Here is a 17,458-nt window from a genome sequence, read left to right as displayed (position 1 = left end):
GGACGATGTCAACAAGGTCACCGCTAGTCCAGTTTCTGAACTTTCCTTTCTTCCCGCCCCATATAGGGGCTGAACCCGGGCGGGCGAAAAGAAGACTCTTCTTTTCGCCCGCCCGGGTTCAGCCCCTATACGGGGCGGGGAGAAAGGAGAGTTTAGGAACTGGACTAGCGGTGCGCGAGCCTGGAAAGATTCGTTGCGAAAGCAAAATTTGCTTCTCGGAAACAGGAAAATGTTTTTGCCTCAGCCAACATGTTTGCCTTCTGCGCACAAGTCTCGCTTCCGAAACATTTGTTTCTAGTCTAGCCAGAGTGAAAGTAACGTGGACTAGTTTGCACGTTGTTTCCTAGCAACGGCGAGTGGCTAAAACTAATAAGCCAGCGGGATAAGTGCTTTAATTTTGTTTTTAATTCTCCCATTTCATAACGATGTTTTCATACTTTTTTGTCGCAATTGATGCGTTGATTGTTTGGCGAAATTTTGTTCTATAAACAACTACTTATGAATGGGACATTGCAGGAGATAGATGGCGGGGTTCATTAGAGGTTTACATAGAAACTAAAGCCCTGGTCAAACGGGCTCGCAAGTAGTCGCAAGTAGCCACAAGTTGAACTTGCGTAGAGACTTGCGTTGGGTGGCCAAACGGACTCGCAAGTTTCCTCGCAAGTACACGCAGGTCGCAAAAAAACCCATTTCAAGGCTGACATATCCTGTATTTCATTGGCTAATTATAGGTTAATGGACAACTTGCGTTGACTTAGGTTGGGTGGCCAAACGGTGAAAAACTTGCGTCTACTAGTACTTGCGTGCAAATTAGATCTCGCCCAAAGTGAGCGCAAGTCATCGCAAGTCAACGCAATTGCACGCAAGGCCTGACCAAACGGAGTGGAAAGTAGACGCAAGTCGAGAACTTGCGTCTACTTGCGACTCCGTTTGGCCAGGGCTTAATACATGGGCGCGTAGATATTGAATATTGAATTTCTCTTCGAGTTTTCGACTCCATTTCTCACGGGTGAGATATAAACTTGAACGGGAGAAGATAAATTCCACATCTACAAGTAACCACATATCATTTTCTACCGGGGGGGGGGGGGGGGACTCACATAAAAAAGACGGGGGTATTCGTCGGAAATTTTGAAAACAACCCCTAAGAGGTACCAAGATGCTGAGCTACCAATTCTTACACAACACATTATCTCCTGTCATATTTTTTTGTCGGCTCAATATCCTGAAAAGTACCGCGAAAGCTTCCACCGTGGAGCTTTTGAGGCTGGACACCCTGAGACGTACCAAAACCGCGTTTTTAATAAGGGAGCCCCCCCCGGATTTTCTACATAACTGACTTTTGGTGTTCCTGAAGAAATAGCCATTTTCTCTTTATATATGTTTGACAAGAGCCAGACAATCAAACCCATCATCATTTTATTTACAAATCTGCTTTAAGACTACATATAACACTCTAGTAAATAACACTCTGCTTTTAAAAAATGTCTGATTCCGGATTTTACTTGTTTCAGCAGCACTCTGCCTAACACACTCAGAACTCTATTTGTTTCAACTAGTTATCAATTCCTAACTTCTCTATACCTACCATGGCATGTTAAATATAACAGGTGAGGAGAATTTGGGACCTGATACACTCAGAAAAAAATATATTTACTTAAATTAAATTCTTTCAGGTCGAATTATAAAATAAAAAAATAGTAAGGAAACAAAGACTATCACCTTGGAACGCAAATATATTTTCGTCAACCTGGCATTGTAACAAATCTAGATTTCTAGAGTCTACCTGTAGCCTATCACGCGTAAGGCACCTGATCAAGTCGTGCAAACCTGAACTTCTGCGGGTAACTAACATCACTTTAAGTAATTTTACAGTATTTGTACAAAAATTAGTACATAATTTTTTTTGTCTTAATTGACCCAGGCTCCCTTAAAACACACATGCGCAACCAATCACGCATTCACGTGACTTTGTGCGGGTTAAATAGAGCCGAGCGCGTGCGCGCGCACATGCCCAGAGCCTTGTTCATTTGCACTCTGCCAGACTAATTAAACTAGGAGCTAAAAATAACGCTCTGTTTACCAGTACAGCTCTTATTGCAAATGCATACTCCTATTTTTCCGCTAACGTCATTTTGAACTAACTCAATGATTCAGGCGGCGGAAATCAGCCAGATGTACTACTCTGAACATCGACTTCCGGCAAATTGAAATCAAACCCGGGGGAACTGGGTGCTGAGGAGCTCCGAGCTCTCTCTTCCGCGGTCACTGCTCCGGACCTCTCACGAAAAGGTTTTTTAAGCGTCGGAGACATAAGAGCCTCTGCTACTTCTTCCATTTCCTTCTGCACTCTTTCATCCTCCTCTTTTGCGTCATCCGTGGAGAGGAAAAGGGAATTCGCTAGCAGTTTTGAGATGCCCTTATTTGAAGGGTTGCTGGCGGCATCTTTGAACTTGCGACGAGTTTGCTCTCCTGGGCCGTCAGTTTTGTTTTCATCCCTCAAAGAAGACCTCTCTTCAGATGAACGACTCCCCAGAGACACCTTGCTTGTCACAAAGTTCATTATCTTTGACGGAGAAGAAATGCTTTTGTAGTAAGGAGGTCGGGTTGGACTCTCGTGGGACCGTGACTTTTGTCGGCTTTTGTCGGATTCCTTCGGGTTTTCGTCAACTTTGGGATCGTCATTGGCTGCCGGCTCAAACGTATCAGATTCCAGGCTGATCGAGAAATCTGGCGCTGATTTTGCGGAATCGGAGAGATTTCTCGATGGCAGACTGGGAAAACCACTATCACTGGAACGAAACGAGGAGTACAGAGAATTGTTGCCGTCGAAGGGGTTGTACAACGCCGAGGCAGTGTTACTAACGGACGAGCCAAACATATACTCCAGTGTAGTGTACGTTGGAGGGCTCTTAAACAGAGACCTGTTACGATCCATGCTCAAGCATTTCTGGGTTTCAAGCGAGAGGCTCTTAACTTCTGGACAAAGCTCCCCCAGTTTCTCGTCCAACGACAAGCTCTTTTCAGGACGCCCGTGAAGTGCTGTTGAGCTCGAGGCTTCCTCTTCTTCGCCATCTCCTCTGTCCACGGCTGGAGATTTCTTCGGGGCAACCCGCTTTTTGACACTCTCTATGACTTTAGAGGTCGTGCGTCGCAATTTCCAGTCATAAGAATCTTCACTACTGTTACCAGGCGAGTCCTCTTCGGGGTCAACACTCCCGTCCAGTTTGGCCTCCTTGGCTTTTCCAGTGTCCAGGAGTAAGTTTATACCATTTCTCTGTCGAAAATGAGAAAAGTGCTACGTTGTCAGATTAGCAATAAGACCCAACACATGGTAAATACTTTCCACCGAGTAGATTTTACATTTTCTCGGCCTCACCTTTCCCAAACTCCCTCTTATCTACCCGTCTGGCTGATGCTACGCTACACGGCATACAAAACCTGAGCGGAAATTAGCTACCTTTGTCACCAGTCGACGAATAACCGAATGAAATTATAGCTTAAGAAATTGTGCAGTAGTTATCAGGAGGAACGGGAAACATTATGTAGTGTCCCCTGACAACAAAGGCAAGTTTAGCTCCGACTCCACTCCTCATCTCCTAAAAATTATGACCACCCCCCACCTCACCTACATTTATAGTAAAAGCTTAACTCAGTGATATTGCATCGGTGACGAAACCGAGGTTTCCTCTTGTATTTTCAAAGTTAGTCCAAACCTTGATATTGCGTTTCTAATTTGTCTGGCCTTAGCTATAAGAAGTCGCTCGCTTTTGTTGTGCTCATATCTTTTCCTGTTTCTTTGTTTCTGGAACACTTTGTTTCCTCGCAACCGTTTCATTAAAAATAACGTTGCACGGTTCTGCCATTCTTACATGACCACTGTTAACTCTCGACGAACTTCTAGTAAATGTCGGTTTATGATCCTCTATTGCTCAAGTAAATTTTTATTTCGGGTTTCGGAAATGCCTCTTAAATTGATCATCAGTGTTTGGAGTTATTAAGGTACCAGAAATGTTACTAGTGATTAACGACGTTACCTCGAGACACCTCGGAACACCTGGGGTGCTAATCGGAAGAACGAGGAAAAAACCGTTAACTTTTCCTGAGTTAAGGTCATTCCCCAGTATTGCATTGCGTATCCCTACTGCTCATAATTTCACGCGTGATTAGCGCGCGCGCATTAAAAAATGGCGGCTTTTTGTTTACAGCTGGACCTCGCCATAGAGTTAAATCGTCATTTTCTCGCAAACGAGTATGGTGACCTATCATTTTTTTCTGTTGTTTTGAATTGAGTAATAAATTTCTCTGTGTAAAATAAATATGGACCAATTCTCAGTGTAGAACAAAAAGCAATCGTCGGAAACATGAATTTAGCAAGCAATCGTGACTACAATCATGGTGCTATTTTTAGGATTTATATGAGTGTAAACAAGGTGCTGTTGCTCCTAAACGAACAGGGGGACCCCCTCATTTTTTTTTCAAAATTTACGTTCCTATAACATAAACAATCAATAGGCAAAGTTTCACAAAAATCTCAGTGCAGGTTCAATTTCAATGGAACGACCTTAAGTCCCGGCATGTCCTGCCTTTCAATTATTGGATACGATGCTTTCTGTTCAAAGTGCAAGAACTGTTCTTGTTTGAAGATCTATCTATTTTCTCTATAAACTGAAAGATTGCAAACAAACTGAACTGATTAATTAGCATTCGCTGCGGCTTCCTGTGCTAGGAAAAAGCCCCCAGAACAATGAAAGAAAGCGGTATTTCACTTAGAGAATGCATAAATAAAATGTATTCTTCACTAACCTTAGCAATCTTCTCAGTGAAAGGATGGTCGTCATCAACATCGGACGGGTTTCTCTGAAGCTTAGTCTTTCTTAAATCTTCCATCTCCAATTCTGTCTGATAGAGGCGTTCTCGAACAGCGCGAAGTTCTTCAGTGGTTTTCTTGAGCTGCACCTCAAACTGCCGGCTGTATTCCATCTGCCTGTTGATGGCTTCGTCTCGACTGCGAATAACTTCCGCCAACTGCGCAGCAGTATCTTCCCTATCCTTTCTAAGTTGCTCTCTTTCCGCCGAGGTGTCCTTCCACGCTTTCTCGTACAGATCCCTCTGTTCCCGGTAGGTGTTGGCCGTCTGTTCCAAGTCCTTGCATCGCTTCTTCAAGTCATTTATCTCGCGCGCGGATATCGTCAGTCTCAGTTCCAGCTCATCAGCTCTGTCTCGGAGATCCGAGAAATCAGCCACGGTAATCTCGTGGCTCTCCTGCGTCTGCTTTCTGTCTTCTTCCACGATGTCGTACCGGGCTTTCAGTGCCTCCGTCCAACGTTTGAGCTCTTCCAACTCCTTCACAGCTTCGTCTTTTTCCGCTTTGAGCTTTTGGTTGCTGAACTGGATCTGGCGAAATTTCATTTTGATCTCCTCGGCCTTTTGAATGTTATCTTTCTGGTGTTCAAGTTTCTCGGTCAACTTCATGGACTCGCGTCTCTGGTTGTCGTAGTTTTTGGAAATCTGCTTGAAGCGATCCAACAGCTGGGTCTTCTCCTGGTTGCTTTCCTCTAGTTTCTTCTTCAGCTCGTCCACTTCCTCTTTGGTGGTGAGTAGCTTCATTTGAAGCGCGATTATGAAATGAGTCCTCTCCACCATTTCTCGATTTCGGACCTGGCATTGGAGGGCAGCGCCTTCGGCCATCTTCTTAGCGCTAGAATGCGATTCCATTAACAAAGCCTCTGTGTCGAACTTTCGCTTTTCTAGTTCATCAATCAGCCTGTTTTTCTCCAGCAGTTCAAAAGACGTTCTTTTCAGCTGCTTCTCCAGCGCTTCGTTGTCTTTCAACACTGTGTCGTAACGGATTGTCAGATCTTGTAGGTCTGTGGTGATTCTTACCAAGTGGTTGCTCATAATATCTAAGTCTGGAGCTCGGCCATTTGATCCTGGTAACACACAAATATAAAAACTGAACTGATGAGATTTGTTTCGCCCCAGTCGAAAGTGAACCCGCTTTCAAGTCGCACACAGGAACACAGAAAATGTTTTGATCACCTAACCGGATGGCGAAACTTTTAAGGAGGTAAAAACCCCCTAAAAGGTTATGCCGCGGGTGTGCGTCAGAATATAATTAAGCGACTTACAGGAACTAACAACTATAAGCAAACTTGGGTGGAAGCGCCTCTTAATAGGAAAAAATGTTCTCATCTACCGTTTGTATCGGTTTAAATAACTGTAAATTTGAATTCGGCATTGCGTTTTAAAATGATCGCATAATAAACAGGTTTCGGCTAGGTTCCTGAGAGGCCCGGATTTAAGCTTCGCTAAACAAACAAGTTTGCAGAGACAGACACTGTAATAAAATAGTCTTCCACTCGTTAAAAGACCCATTTACACTTCAACCTAGTCAAATAACCTTTTTTTTATCTCAAATAGCTCGTGCGGAGTTTCGCGTACATGGGCCCAGACTTTGAACACTTTTTACTTACAATTTATGGAGAGGATCTAGAAATAGAAGAAAATTGAAAATTGACGAGCAAAACTGTCCAGCCTTATCACACCACGAAAAAAATCGTTTATGGTATTATAAACATTTTCCTGTTCCAAAATCAAGTGTGTTCCACTCTGCGCGTTCAGTGGCACTCAGATGAGTACTGATATCTTATCATATCTGCTTTAGCTCGTTTGGCGCCCTTTTTCGCTCCAAAATGTGTCGTATCACAATATATTACGTTATCAATTGTATTTAAAATTGGAGATTAGTCGGATAGACCGTATAGGTAAACACAGATGTTGCCGACGACACAGGGAGTTTATAAAATCAAACGACAAATCTGAACAAAGAGTCCTCGACCTGTAGCGCAAAGGAATGTGAACGCTTTGTAAGGTGAATTGTTTTGAACTTCAGGTGGTCATAGTTGCCACAAAGGAAACGTTAATAGCTTACAGACCAACTTCCTGTCTTCCGCCACACCCCCTCTTAGGCCCAGTCCACACTGCGCCAGGGAAATTTGAAAACGCAGCTTAATTTATATAGTGGCTATATACTGTTAGGCCTATCGTCCACACTAATCTGTCAAGAAAACGGAGCTTTTCAAAAACGCTCTCCAAACCGGAAGAATTTGAAAACGCCAGCTTTTCGTTTTCGTGTGGACAGAAAACATTTTGAAAACGGAGCTTCACGAAAACGATGGCATCACGATAACCGTGTGATTTCCCTGACCGAGTTTTCCTCAAACGCAAATCCAAAATGACCGGTGATTGTTGCGCTTTTAAATTCCTCCGGCGCAGTGTGGACGGAAAACATATGATGCGTTTTCAGCGTGAAACCTCCGCTTTCAAATTCTTCTGGCGTAGTGTGGACGAGGCCTTGGCCAACATTTTTTTCGTTGTTCCCTTGTCTTGATGAAGGACTAAATCGCAATATTGCCAAAGCAGGTTGAGGCAGTTGTGAACCCTCAGACTATTCCCAAGATAATTCAATCAGTTGTTTACTCGAAATAATTGTTTAAACGCTCTGTGCGTAGCTAATTTTTGATTTCACTGGATCGAACGCAAGCTTAAAAGTCTTAAAACTTTGCTTCATCGTTGTTCCGCTGAAATATTACAAGAAGAAGAAAATTTTAATTTCGCACGACTATCCAGTTGAAATCATCCGTGCTCAGTTTATGAAAACTAAAAACCAATACACCTTAAGGTCATTCCCCTCAATAAAACTGTCAATAGATTTTTGTTCAAACTTTGTCCACTGAATATTTATCAAATGAAAACTTTGATTATAAAATAAAAAGGGGGGGGGGTGTCAATGCTTGTTAAGGAGCAGTGAGGCATTGAAAATGTCCCATTTTGGCATTATTTAATGCTTATTACAGGAACGCATTCCATGTTATTGTAAAATCTTTGTGAGCCCACACTCATGAAAACGCGCCTCAAACTACAGTCAATACTTGTGCCGGACAAAAATAAACTTTTTAATTTTGATTTTGACAGACAGCTGAATCCTTATTAAAATACTGGTACCAAATTGCTTGCCACGGCTATCAAACTGCAAAATAGAAAAGACTACAGCTCAACTGCTATTTTCCTTATTTCTTCAATTTTCAGCAATAGAAATAAGATCAGTCTTTTCTCACGCAAAGCTAATGATTAGTTGATTAAAACGACTGGAAAAAAATTGGGGTGCCCGAGCTCGTTACTGAGCTATGGCCATTTTTTAACTGACAGAACTCAATATCAAGGCAAATCGGCCATGTTTTCAATGTGCGCGTGGACGAGCGCACGCTAGTGACGCCATAAATTATGCGCAGTAAGGATGCGCAATGCAAATATGAGGAATCCCCTGAATTTCAACAAAGCGAATTTAAATCAGGAGTAAACTTCTGACCGAAGCGGTGTACATATCTTTTGTTATGGAGGGTGCCCTAAAGATCTGAAGATGCTGTGATCAAACGGTTTTAGTTAGATATCAACCAATCATCTTTTCGCGAGGAGTTGAAGTAGTGAGAACCTAGCTAGTAAAATCGTGTGTCTCCAGTCCTCCAGAGCTCTCCAGAGCTCCTCCAGAGGCCCTCCAGAGCGACCTTTCTTCTTGCCAAAGCCCCGCTGGCTAAGAGGGACTGGCGGCTCTCTAGACGAGATGCGCGAAACACGAAAACCCCTGGGGAGACTGGGGAGCAGCGCGTTAGAACGAGGTTACACTGAAGTGTCCTTGTTTTATACAGAGTTCTTCTACAAACTCGCATTATACATAGAAAACTGCACGTTGCCAGGCATGGGTAAGGCAATGTCACTGACACTATGAAGCCATGCTGTGGGCTCAATGATCTTTTCATCTGGAGTATACAGAGTTGCCGAATTCAGCCTTTATAAGGTTGGGTATTTTCCTTTTGCTTTCTTTTGAACTAGCCGTTTTTCACATAAGAAAGCCAAACTAGGGATTCAGTCAGTCATTTGTGAAAGGGATAGGGTAGTGAGTAAAAAAGCTATGAATTAAAAAGAAGTGAGACATGACCGTTTAATTTTAATATTAAAAAGCTTACTGAAATATTATTAAATGTTGAAAGTCCATAACTGCAAACTGTTACAGTATGCAGTCGCAAATTTGACATAATTTACAAAAGAACTTGATACTTGCGAGCAGAAATTATCTCAGTAAAATCTCAGTATATGTGGTTTCTGATTGTTTAGTAACAACCAATAAGAATTCTTTTTCTATCTCTGAGGACGTATGGAGCACTCATAAAAATGTTGCTGTTCTTTCTGAATGACAAAAATACTGAACTATTGATCTTAAAGAAAAGCATTGCTGAACTTTGCTTGTTACACTGTTGTTCAGTGGAAATGAAAGCATGTTTTGAAGTAGTGCCGTTCAAGCAAATGTAAGACAACAGAGAGAAATCATTGCAAGAGCAGTTTGAGCCAATGGAAGGTTCCCCATTATTTTTTAGTTGTCTCTGAAAATTTTGCCAAATTTGTAAACTGATGCAGACATAAGACATTTTCCATATATTAAAATTCTAATATGGCTCCGAGCCTTGGGGGAAATTAATTAACAAAGGAAATTAATTGTTCATCCTTCAACCTTGATGTGATTTCTTTTGTTTTACTCCCCCAAGCCTCTGAGCCATCTGAAAATTTTAATATATCGAAAAAGGCCTATTATGTCTTGCCCTTTATATTTGAGGCTATTAAGTGAAGAGGAACCCTGCTACCAAGCCAGGCTGAAAAGTAAGCTACTTTTGACAAGTAAATTAAATTCCTCTGTATCTTCTTGCAGTCCTTTACAAGAGGTGGCAACACATGATTTTTTTCAAATAGCAGCATTTTCTTGTGGTCGGCTATATATGGCTACAAGCCATGATTTACTATAACTTACAGTGATCATTGAAACTTAAACCAAAGTTATAAAAAGATTTAGCACTGACCGAAAAATTTCTTATTTCTTTCAGTTGACATTACTTTAAATTTTCAGAGCCAGGGTGGAGCTACACTGAAGGGATGTATTGATGGGACTAGAGAGCCTGTGGCTCCTCCCTGGATCTGCCAACTACCTATAAAGAATTGGTTTGAGCTTAGCTTGCGTATCGAGTTATGGATGCATGCTGGAAGTTTGGGGAGCACAAAAGAAGCATAAGAGATGCTCGAGGTGATAGCCAAGAGCAACTCTAGCTTCTTGAATGCTCTCCAAACTTCCCAAGTGCATCCATAACTTGATATACACACAGCTAAAAGCATGAACCAATTCTTCTGTAACATGGTGACAACATATTGGCTGCTAAAACATGTTTTATTTGTGATTGACTAAAAAGTTCTCACAATGCACAGTGAAGGAAAACAAAGGTCATTAGGATCCTAACACGCCAGAATCGGTTGAGCAATATTTGAAGCAAAATGCTCACTTGATTTCTAAAATTGTCAATGAAAAATTTGCTTCTCCGAATTAATTCTAATGAAAAAGTATAGAAAAACAAAGTGAAAATACTCAAGTTTACATAAACATCTTAGCTTCGCAAAACTCAAAGGTTTGAAATACATGTAGGGTTTGGATTGTTCAGAATAATCTTCGTTGAACAAAAGGAGCTTGCACTAATTAAACTCGATGGAAAATTTTCAGCAAAATTGAAAATGCATACGTCATGTTATATATGTGTGGCCGTGCATATACAGAGATTTCATTCATGATGGCTCAATAGGAATTAGGTATGACTAGCATGTGCGCTTTGTTATAAAATTTGAGTCAGTTTACTTAAGAGATCTCTTGTGTTCAGTTATATTTTAAACTTCTTATTCATTTTTAAAACACAGCAGTTTGGATGTGGCATGTATAAAAGAATATTTAAAAAAGTATTAAAAGTCATAATTTTTTAGGAAACTGCCTTACCTAAAAAGAAGTTTTCTCTTCCAATCATGAGAGGGCTTGGTCCTGTAACAAAAGAGGAAAACAAATGGAAATTTAGATGATGATGATGATGCCAGCTTGTTTACAGACACCACATAGTTTCAGTGGGCAAAATAAACATTTTCTTTTTCAAAAAAAGTCTATGGAAATAAAGAAATAAAAGTGCTGGAGATTTTTATCAGAAGAGAGGTGTAAATGAGGTGTGAAACATAATTCAGGCACATGGGAGGTGTTTTTAAACCGTTAGATCTCAGAGGGAATTTGTCGTAACTTAGTAAAATTTGAAGATACAATGAAGATTAACATATTAGTGGAAAAAATGAAATTCTAGAATTTCTATTTAACTTTCATGGTAAACTGTTAAAGGAATTCCCATGCAATCACTCCAGTTCTTTTACAGGGTTTCATTAAAGGCTGGACACTGGGCAAATTGACAAACTAAGAGGATGGTTATGCCTGCCTGGTTTGGCCATTTAGGGGCCAAACCAGGTTTTCCCTGCCAGTGACAACCAGTTTCCCACCTACTGAAAACATTAATGAAACCCCTGTTTTACCCTCAATTTATAGATTGTGCATATTGTTTTAGTGGAATAAAAAATTATTATAACATAACATGCACTCTAGTCCTATCTAATTCCTATTAAGCCATCATGAACAAAATCTCTATGTACGCATGGCTGTGTGTATATAAGATGACATGTACAGTTTCAATTTAGCTGCAAAATCTCTGTCGAGTTTAATGCAAGTTCCTTTTGTTTAAGTTTTGGCAACGTGAAGATTATTCTCAACAATCTAAACTCCACTTTGAGCCTTTGACTTTTGCCTGACTGAGACGTTTACCTAAACTTGAGTATTTTGACATTGTTTACATTTTCATTGAGTATTTTTGGCTTTGTTCACCTAGATTTTCATTATAATTAATTCAGGATGCGACTTTTTCATTGACAATTTTAGAAACCAGGTTAAGCGTTTCTGTTCAACTGTTGTTCAACTGATTGTGGCGTGTTAGGATCCTAATGACCTTTGTTTTCCTTACTGTGCATTGTGAGAACTTTGTAGTCATTCACAAATAAATTTGTTTTAGCACCCAAGTTGTTTTTGCCATGTTATGAAAGAATTGGTTCATGCTTTAAGCTGTGCATATATCGAGTTATGGATGCACTTGGGAAGTTTGGAGAGCACTCAAGAGGCTAGAGTTGCTCTTACGCTTCTTTTGTGCTTTCCAAACTTCCTGCATGCATCCATAACTCAATATATGCACACTAAGCATGAGCCAATTCTTTCATATTGGAAAACCCCATTAAGAAAGACGTTTACCATCTTTGATGGTGATTACTGCAAAAGATCATGCAAAAGATCAGTCCAGCAAAATGATAAAATCATAGAGAGGTCACATAGAGAGTTGACTGGAAAATTGCACAGAAAATTTAGGTTCAACAAAATATGTAGTTATTTGAATATTATGGTAGCCAATTTTGTAAGCTTTAATTTTAGGTAGGGTTAATAAACCTGTGTGATATATTTTGGATGCATCATGGAGTATGCACAAAAGAGAGCCAACGGGGCATGTCCCTCCAGGAAATTGTTATCCAGGGTACAGTTTCATAAAACAAAACATGGAAAAATGTTGAAGATTTAGGAACTTAATTAACACTAGGTTCAAATTATAGGAGAGACTAGAGACTGTCAAACCAGCTGATTGTTAAAACATATTTTTCGCCAATACAGTGGAACCCTACCTTACGGCCATCCTGGCAATCAGGGCCACTTTATTCTGGCCCAAACAAAAGCTCAGTCAGTCATTTTCTTATTTAAAGAATCCTTTGATATGGCCACTCTGTTAATTCAACCAAATTTTTGTGGCACTTTGGTGACCCAATAAATGGGGTTCCACTGTAGATATATTTAAATGGATCTCCAGAGGAAATATGCACGTGTGTACATATATATATGGTTGTTACTCCCCTGCCATAATTATGTTTAATGCTGGAGACACCCCAGAACTTATATGGTAACCTTAAAAATGAATATTCATTTTTTTCTTTCAAAATGATAATCACTGTTACTTCCTATTGTAGTATTTGTTTGTTAATTTGATGATCAAATTTATAGTAAAATTAGTATGCTACATGGTTCTCCATGTTATTATAATCACATGAAATGCAATGATTGCCGTCAACCAAGATTTACATTCCAATGAAAAATGACAGAAGTAGCCAAGTGTCTATCTTGAACTTAAACCTACAGATACTTGCTAGGCATTAAACTTCCTTCATCAAAATGAAATGAGAAGTTTTGAGGAAATACCATTTTAGCATTTTAGACAGAAAATACCTCTAGTTACAGCCCAAAGCTGCTATTAATACATCAGGAAATTGCTGCCAAAAAAATAAATCATATATATCTTATCATTTTAAGGTCTGTAACTCCAGTTGTTTCAAGGAATATTTCCAACTCTGATAATTTGTTAGTAGCTGTTGAGTTGACTGGTGGAAAATTTTTTTTGTAAATGTGTACAATTTTGAACCAAAATTTGAATAGTGCTTGATTGCCTTGATTTGTTTGGTTCTAGAAATAAGTAGACCTACATTCTTGTTTTGATGTTACGGCCTGACTAGTCCCAGGTCCAAACCCCCAGCGGTTTCTGACCCAACAGGAAGTGAAATTTCACATTTTCAGATGGTGAAAATATGACAATATCCATCTTTTTTTCTTTCGATTTCCACATCACGTTCTCATATAAATTCCATCAAGCAAATAAAAGAATATCTGTCAAATACGCTTTAAGGACTCAAAGCTAGCAAAAAGCACACTGAAGCACTTGCTGCAGAAAAAGATAAGAAAATTCATTAATTTATTGCAGCTTCTTGTAACAGGCTATGTATTAAAAAACAAATAACCACACAAGTATTTTTTTTCTGATATTGCCACCGTAAAAATGTTTTGTCTGGTTGCAGTCCTACTTTTTCTATCAACTCTTAGAGGGAGGTATATCTCATTTCAGGAAAAGGCTGTGTAGCTGCTTAAAGCTAATCTGAAATGCTGTTTTAAAAACATTTATTTTGCTTTTTGAGCAGTGTTTTTTTTCTTGAAACTCGTCATATGATACGTCTGAGAGGTATATTACATCAAGAACAAATATCAGAAATGGCCCTTTTCACTTATTATAAGTAGAGGACTAACAATATGTCTGCTTTATTTTTAGTGTTTATCTTTCAGTGAGTAGATAAATCCAGCCTAGATCAATACTTCAGGTAGTTAAACTTTAATTCCTTGGTACGTAGATTTGTTGTTTTTTGTTGAAAAGCAAAAGAAAAAATCATTTTGACGTCAAATCTGCAAAATACGGCAGCTATATTTTTTTTATACACGTAATCATAGGCGTTATAACCTCTTAAGTTACTCTTCAACAGCTAAATTTATATATAAAATTAGTTAGATCCCTTGTTCTTTTGTTCAACTGATGATCAAAAGCAAAAGAAAAAATCATTTTGACGTCAAATCTGCAAAATACGGCAGTTATATTTTTTATACACGTAATCATAGGCGTCATAACGTCTTAAGTTACTCTTCAACAGCTAAATTTATATATAAAATTAGTTAGATCCCTTGTTCTTTCGTTTAACTGATGATCAAAAGCAAAAGAAAAAATCATTTTGACGTCAAATCTGCAAAATACGGCAGCTATATTTTTTTATACACGTTATCATAGGCGTTATAACGTCTTAAGTTACTCTTCAACAGCTAAATTTACATATAAAATTAGTTAGATCCCTTGTTCTTTTGTTTAACTGATGATTAAAAGCAAAAGAAAACATCATTTTGACGTCAAATCTGCAAGTACTGTTTTTTTGTTTACACAGGTAACCATAGGTATTAAAATAACTCCACTCTACTTTTATCAGTTTATACTCTTCAACAGCTAAATATAGTGCGTGTAGCAAGCAACAACACAACCCCTCTCCGTCTCGGAAATTAATTACATGAAACTCTACCAAAATTCAGAGCTACTGCAAAAAGAGCGATCGCTGCATTAGCTTGCATCTGAACGCACACGTTTTCTTATCTCAAGTGGCGTGACATAAAAGGAAAGTTCGAATGCTTTAATTTACACCTACACTGCAAATCAACTCTTGGTGTTTTTAACTGTACATGTTTCAGCTATCGTCAGAATAGTATACTACTAGAGATCTGTTTTTGTGAACGTATCCGGTTGAAGTTTAAAAATTTTCGTTGTTGTGATTTTTTAAAAACGCAACAATATCACACGATATAAGATTAAATGCCTAAGGTAATGATTTGTGACAATGGTGGCACCCAACCCTACACATACACACACACGCGAGATCTCCGATGAAAGCTAATAATGTCAGCTTGGCAAATAAATTTAAGTCCCCGGCTCAGATCAGAATGTTTAGACGTTAGAATCTCGACATCGCATTTGATTATCAAGTCACGAACGTATTTCTATTCACTTGATCTAGCATTATAATACAAATGGCAACACAAATTTTGTTTCTCCCTGTAGACACGTAACCGACTACTCACTTGCAGTGGCTTTTTCCCCTGTCATCTTCTCAAACAAATGCGGATTCAAAAGTTGGATGGCGTCGACGAAATGCGAATAGCCCTCATCTCCTTTGGTCATAAGAATGTCGAGTAATTTGCCAGCTTTCTGTTCACGAGTTCTCTCCGAGTGCACGAGATCGCAATCACCGATGTCGAAGACAGCTTTGCTGCGGAGATAGTCGAACAAAAACGTGCGATCTAGCTGCAAACATTGCACAATTTCCACCCGGTTCCTCTCCAAAATATCTTCAAAGGTTTCCTCTACCATGTCCATACTCAGCAAAATGCTTAAGCGTCAAAATTACGGGAGCTCGAATGACCGTGCGCTTAAATATCATCTCACGTTCAACAGGAAGTCGAACTACTGGGGCGTAACGTGACAGTGATTGAGTCGCAAGTTCTCTAAACTGTTTCAGGCGCTCAGTGGTCGGTGGTAGTATTTCTCTATCATGTCTACAAGCGCTAAAGAGAAATGTGCTGTCCCAAAGGGAATGATTTTTGAACTGTTCTGTTCTGAAATGGGGTACATTTTTAAAGGGACTGCTACACAAAAATGTGCGTTACATAATAAGGATATTTCAACATCTTCAGACAAATCGACCGGCGGATATCATACCAAGGCTGAAACTGGAAACGGGGAATTAATATGAAGAGGGAAGGATGCTATAGATTGTATAGAAGGGACATTCAAGACTGAAACTGGGCACAGGTTCTAGTATCTGAAACAGAGTGTGGCAAATGTTGGGATAACCTTTAGGGGGTGGCAAATGAGAATTAAAAACGCGACACAAACTTTATTACCTGCTTTCAATAGCGTGGGAGTTCATTGGTGACACGCTACGCGTAACATACTGAATGTACAACACTTTGATTAAAACTATTTGCATTTTTTCAACACATCTCTCAACATAAAATTCCGTGTTTTCAGACATGACCGGAAGTTTTGTTTGACCGACGAGCTTCTTGGAAAACGAGACAAAGAAAGGATTTGTTCAGCAATTGTTTATCTATTTAAAATTAAAAAAAAAAGAGCATCAGAATTCGGCTGCTAAGAAAGGCTACTGTTTCCGCTTTTGGGCTGAAATCACGTATTATGTATTTGTTCCTTGTTTGCAAGCTCCCTTGATTTTCAGAGAAGTTTTTAAAGTTGTTACTAAATTATTTTTTGTAGTTAAATAATGTTTTGCATGTTTGCCTTGCACGCGATTTGCCAGGTATCCGGATCTGATAAATGTCCAAAAATAACCACTGAAAATGGGATACAGGGGAAACCCCATTGTCGAAGATGTAATCAAAAAGGGTAATTCTGGTGGAAATCAGCGTGAATTACTTGGGTTGATATTGAGTTAAAGTAAAACTACTGATGAGGTTTGCAGACCTACGTGGACAAGTAAAGATACTTGGAACAATAAACAGTGGACAACAAATGGCCCAACAACAACACAAGCAAAAGTAAAGTGCACCTTTGACGAAGTCAATTACGTCAATTACGAGGGTTTCCAATTCACATTTATTCGATTTTTTGACGCTGTTCTTCTTTTTATCCTCAGACAGGTTCAGTTTTTTTCGTTCCTTTTCAGCACTGTAATAAGTTTCAGGAAGACATTGATCTTGCATTGGAAAGAAAAGTCGACTGTGGGTCTGTATAGTTGATTTTCTGGCACACTGTGCTATTTTTTCATTTCCAGACCGCCTCAGCTCCACAGAAATTACGTGAATTTCCTGACGGAAAAGTTGCCTTATTCGAGGCAAAAGAAAAAAATTCAGTTCACTGGTTTTTCATTGGATTCCCAAACAGTAGTGTGTTTTGTTACTTTTTATTTTCCCCATATACGGTACGGCCCTCTGAGTCTTGAAAAAAAAGGAATCGAAAATCCCCTCCCCGTCGTTAAACGCCCATCTTTGAGTTTTTCTTTCGGAGAGGATGGCTGTACAACAGCTACGCATAAATGGTCGCCCCTAGGGACGGAGAGGGAAAGACTCCCCGAGATTTTTGGTGCGGGC

The 17,458-nt window shown here is 39.6% G+C and overlaps 1 protein-coding gene across 1 annotated transcript; it reads right to left on the bottom strand.

The window, feature by feature from the left end:
* Positions 1–1,402: 1,402 nt before the first annotated feature.
* On the bottom strand, positions 1,403–15,813 carry LOC110044353 (uncharacterized). Its single transcript, XM_020749891.2, has 4 exons — positions 15,434–15,813; positions 10,868–10,909; positions 4,807–5,933; positions 1,403–3,277 (listed from the first exon to the last, which is right to left on the bottom strand). The coding sequence occupies exons 1-4, from the start codon at positions 15,726–15,728 to the stop codon at positions 2,168–2,170; spliced, it is 2,574 nt and encodes an 857-aa protein (XP_020605550.1). The 5' UTR covers positions 15,729–15,813; the 3' UTR covers positions 1,403–2,167.
* Between the last annotated feature and the right edge of the window lie 1,645 nt (positions 15,814–17,458).

The sequence above is a fragment of the Orbicella faveolata genome, unplaced genomic scaffold (assembly GCF_042242905.1).
Source record: "Orbicella faveolata isolate gen_17 unplaced genomic scaffold, um_ofav_v1 contig_2, whole genome shotgun sequence".
Lineage (NCBI taxonomy): Eukaryota > Metazoa > Cnidaria > Anthozoa > Scleractinia > Merulinidae > Orbicella > Orbicella faveolata.
This window is presented reverse-complemented; position numbering and strand designations above follow the sequence as displayed.

Bases quoted from the DNA above. Each gene is read 5' to 3' on its own strand.
- LOC110044353 (XM_020749891.2), bottom strand. From the start codon at position 15,728: ATGGACATGGTAGAGGAAACCTTTGAAGATATTTTGGAGAGGAACCGG. The intron at 10,910-15,433 runs GTGAGTAGTCGG...CTTTTGTTACAG, and splicing joins AGGGGAAAAAGCCACTGCAA to GACCAAGCCCTCTCATGATT. The intron at 3,278-4,806 runs GTTAGTGAAGAA...CATTTTCGACAG, and splicing joins TCACTGAGAAGATTGCTAAG to AGAAATGGTATAAACTTACT.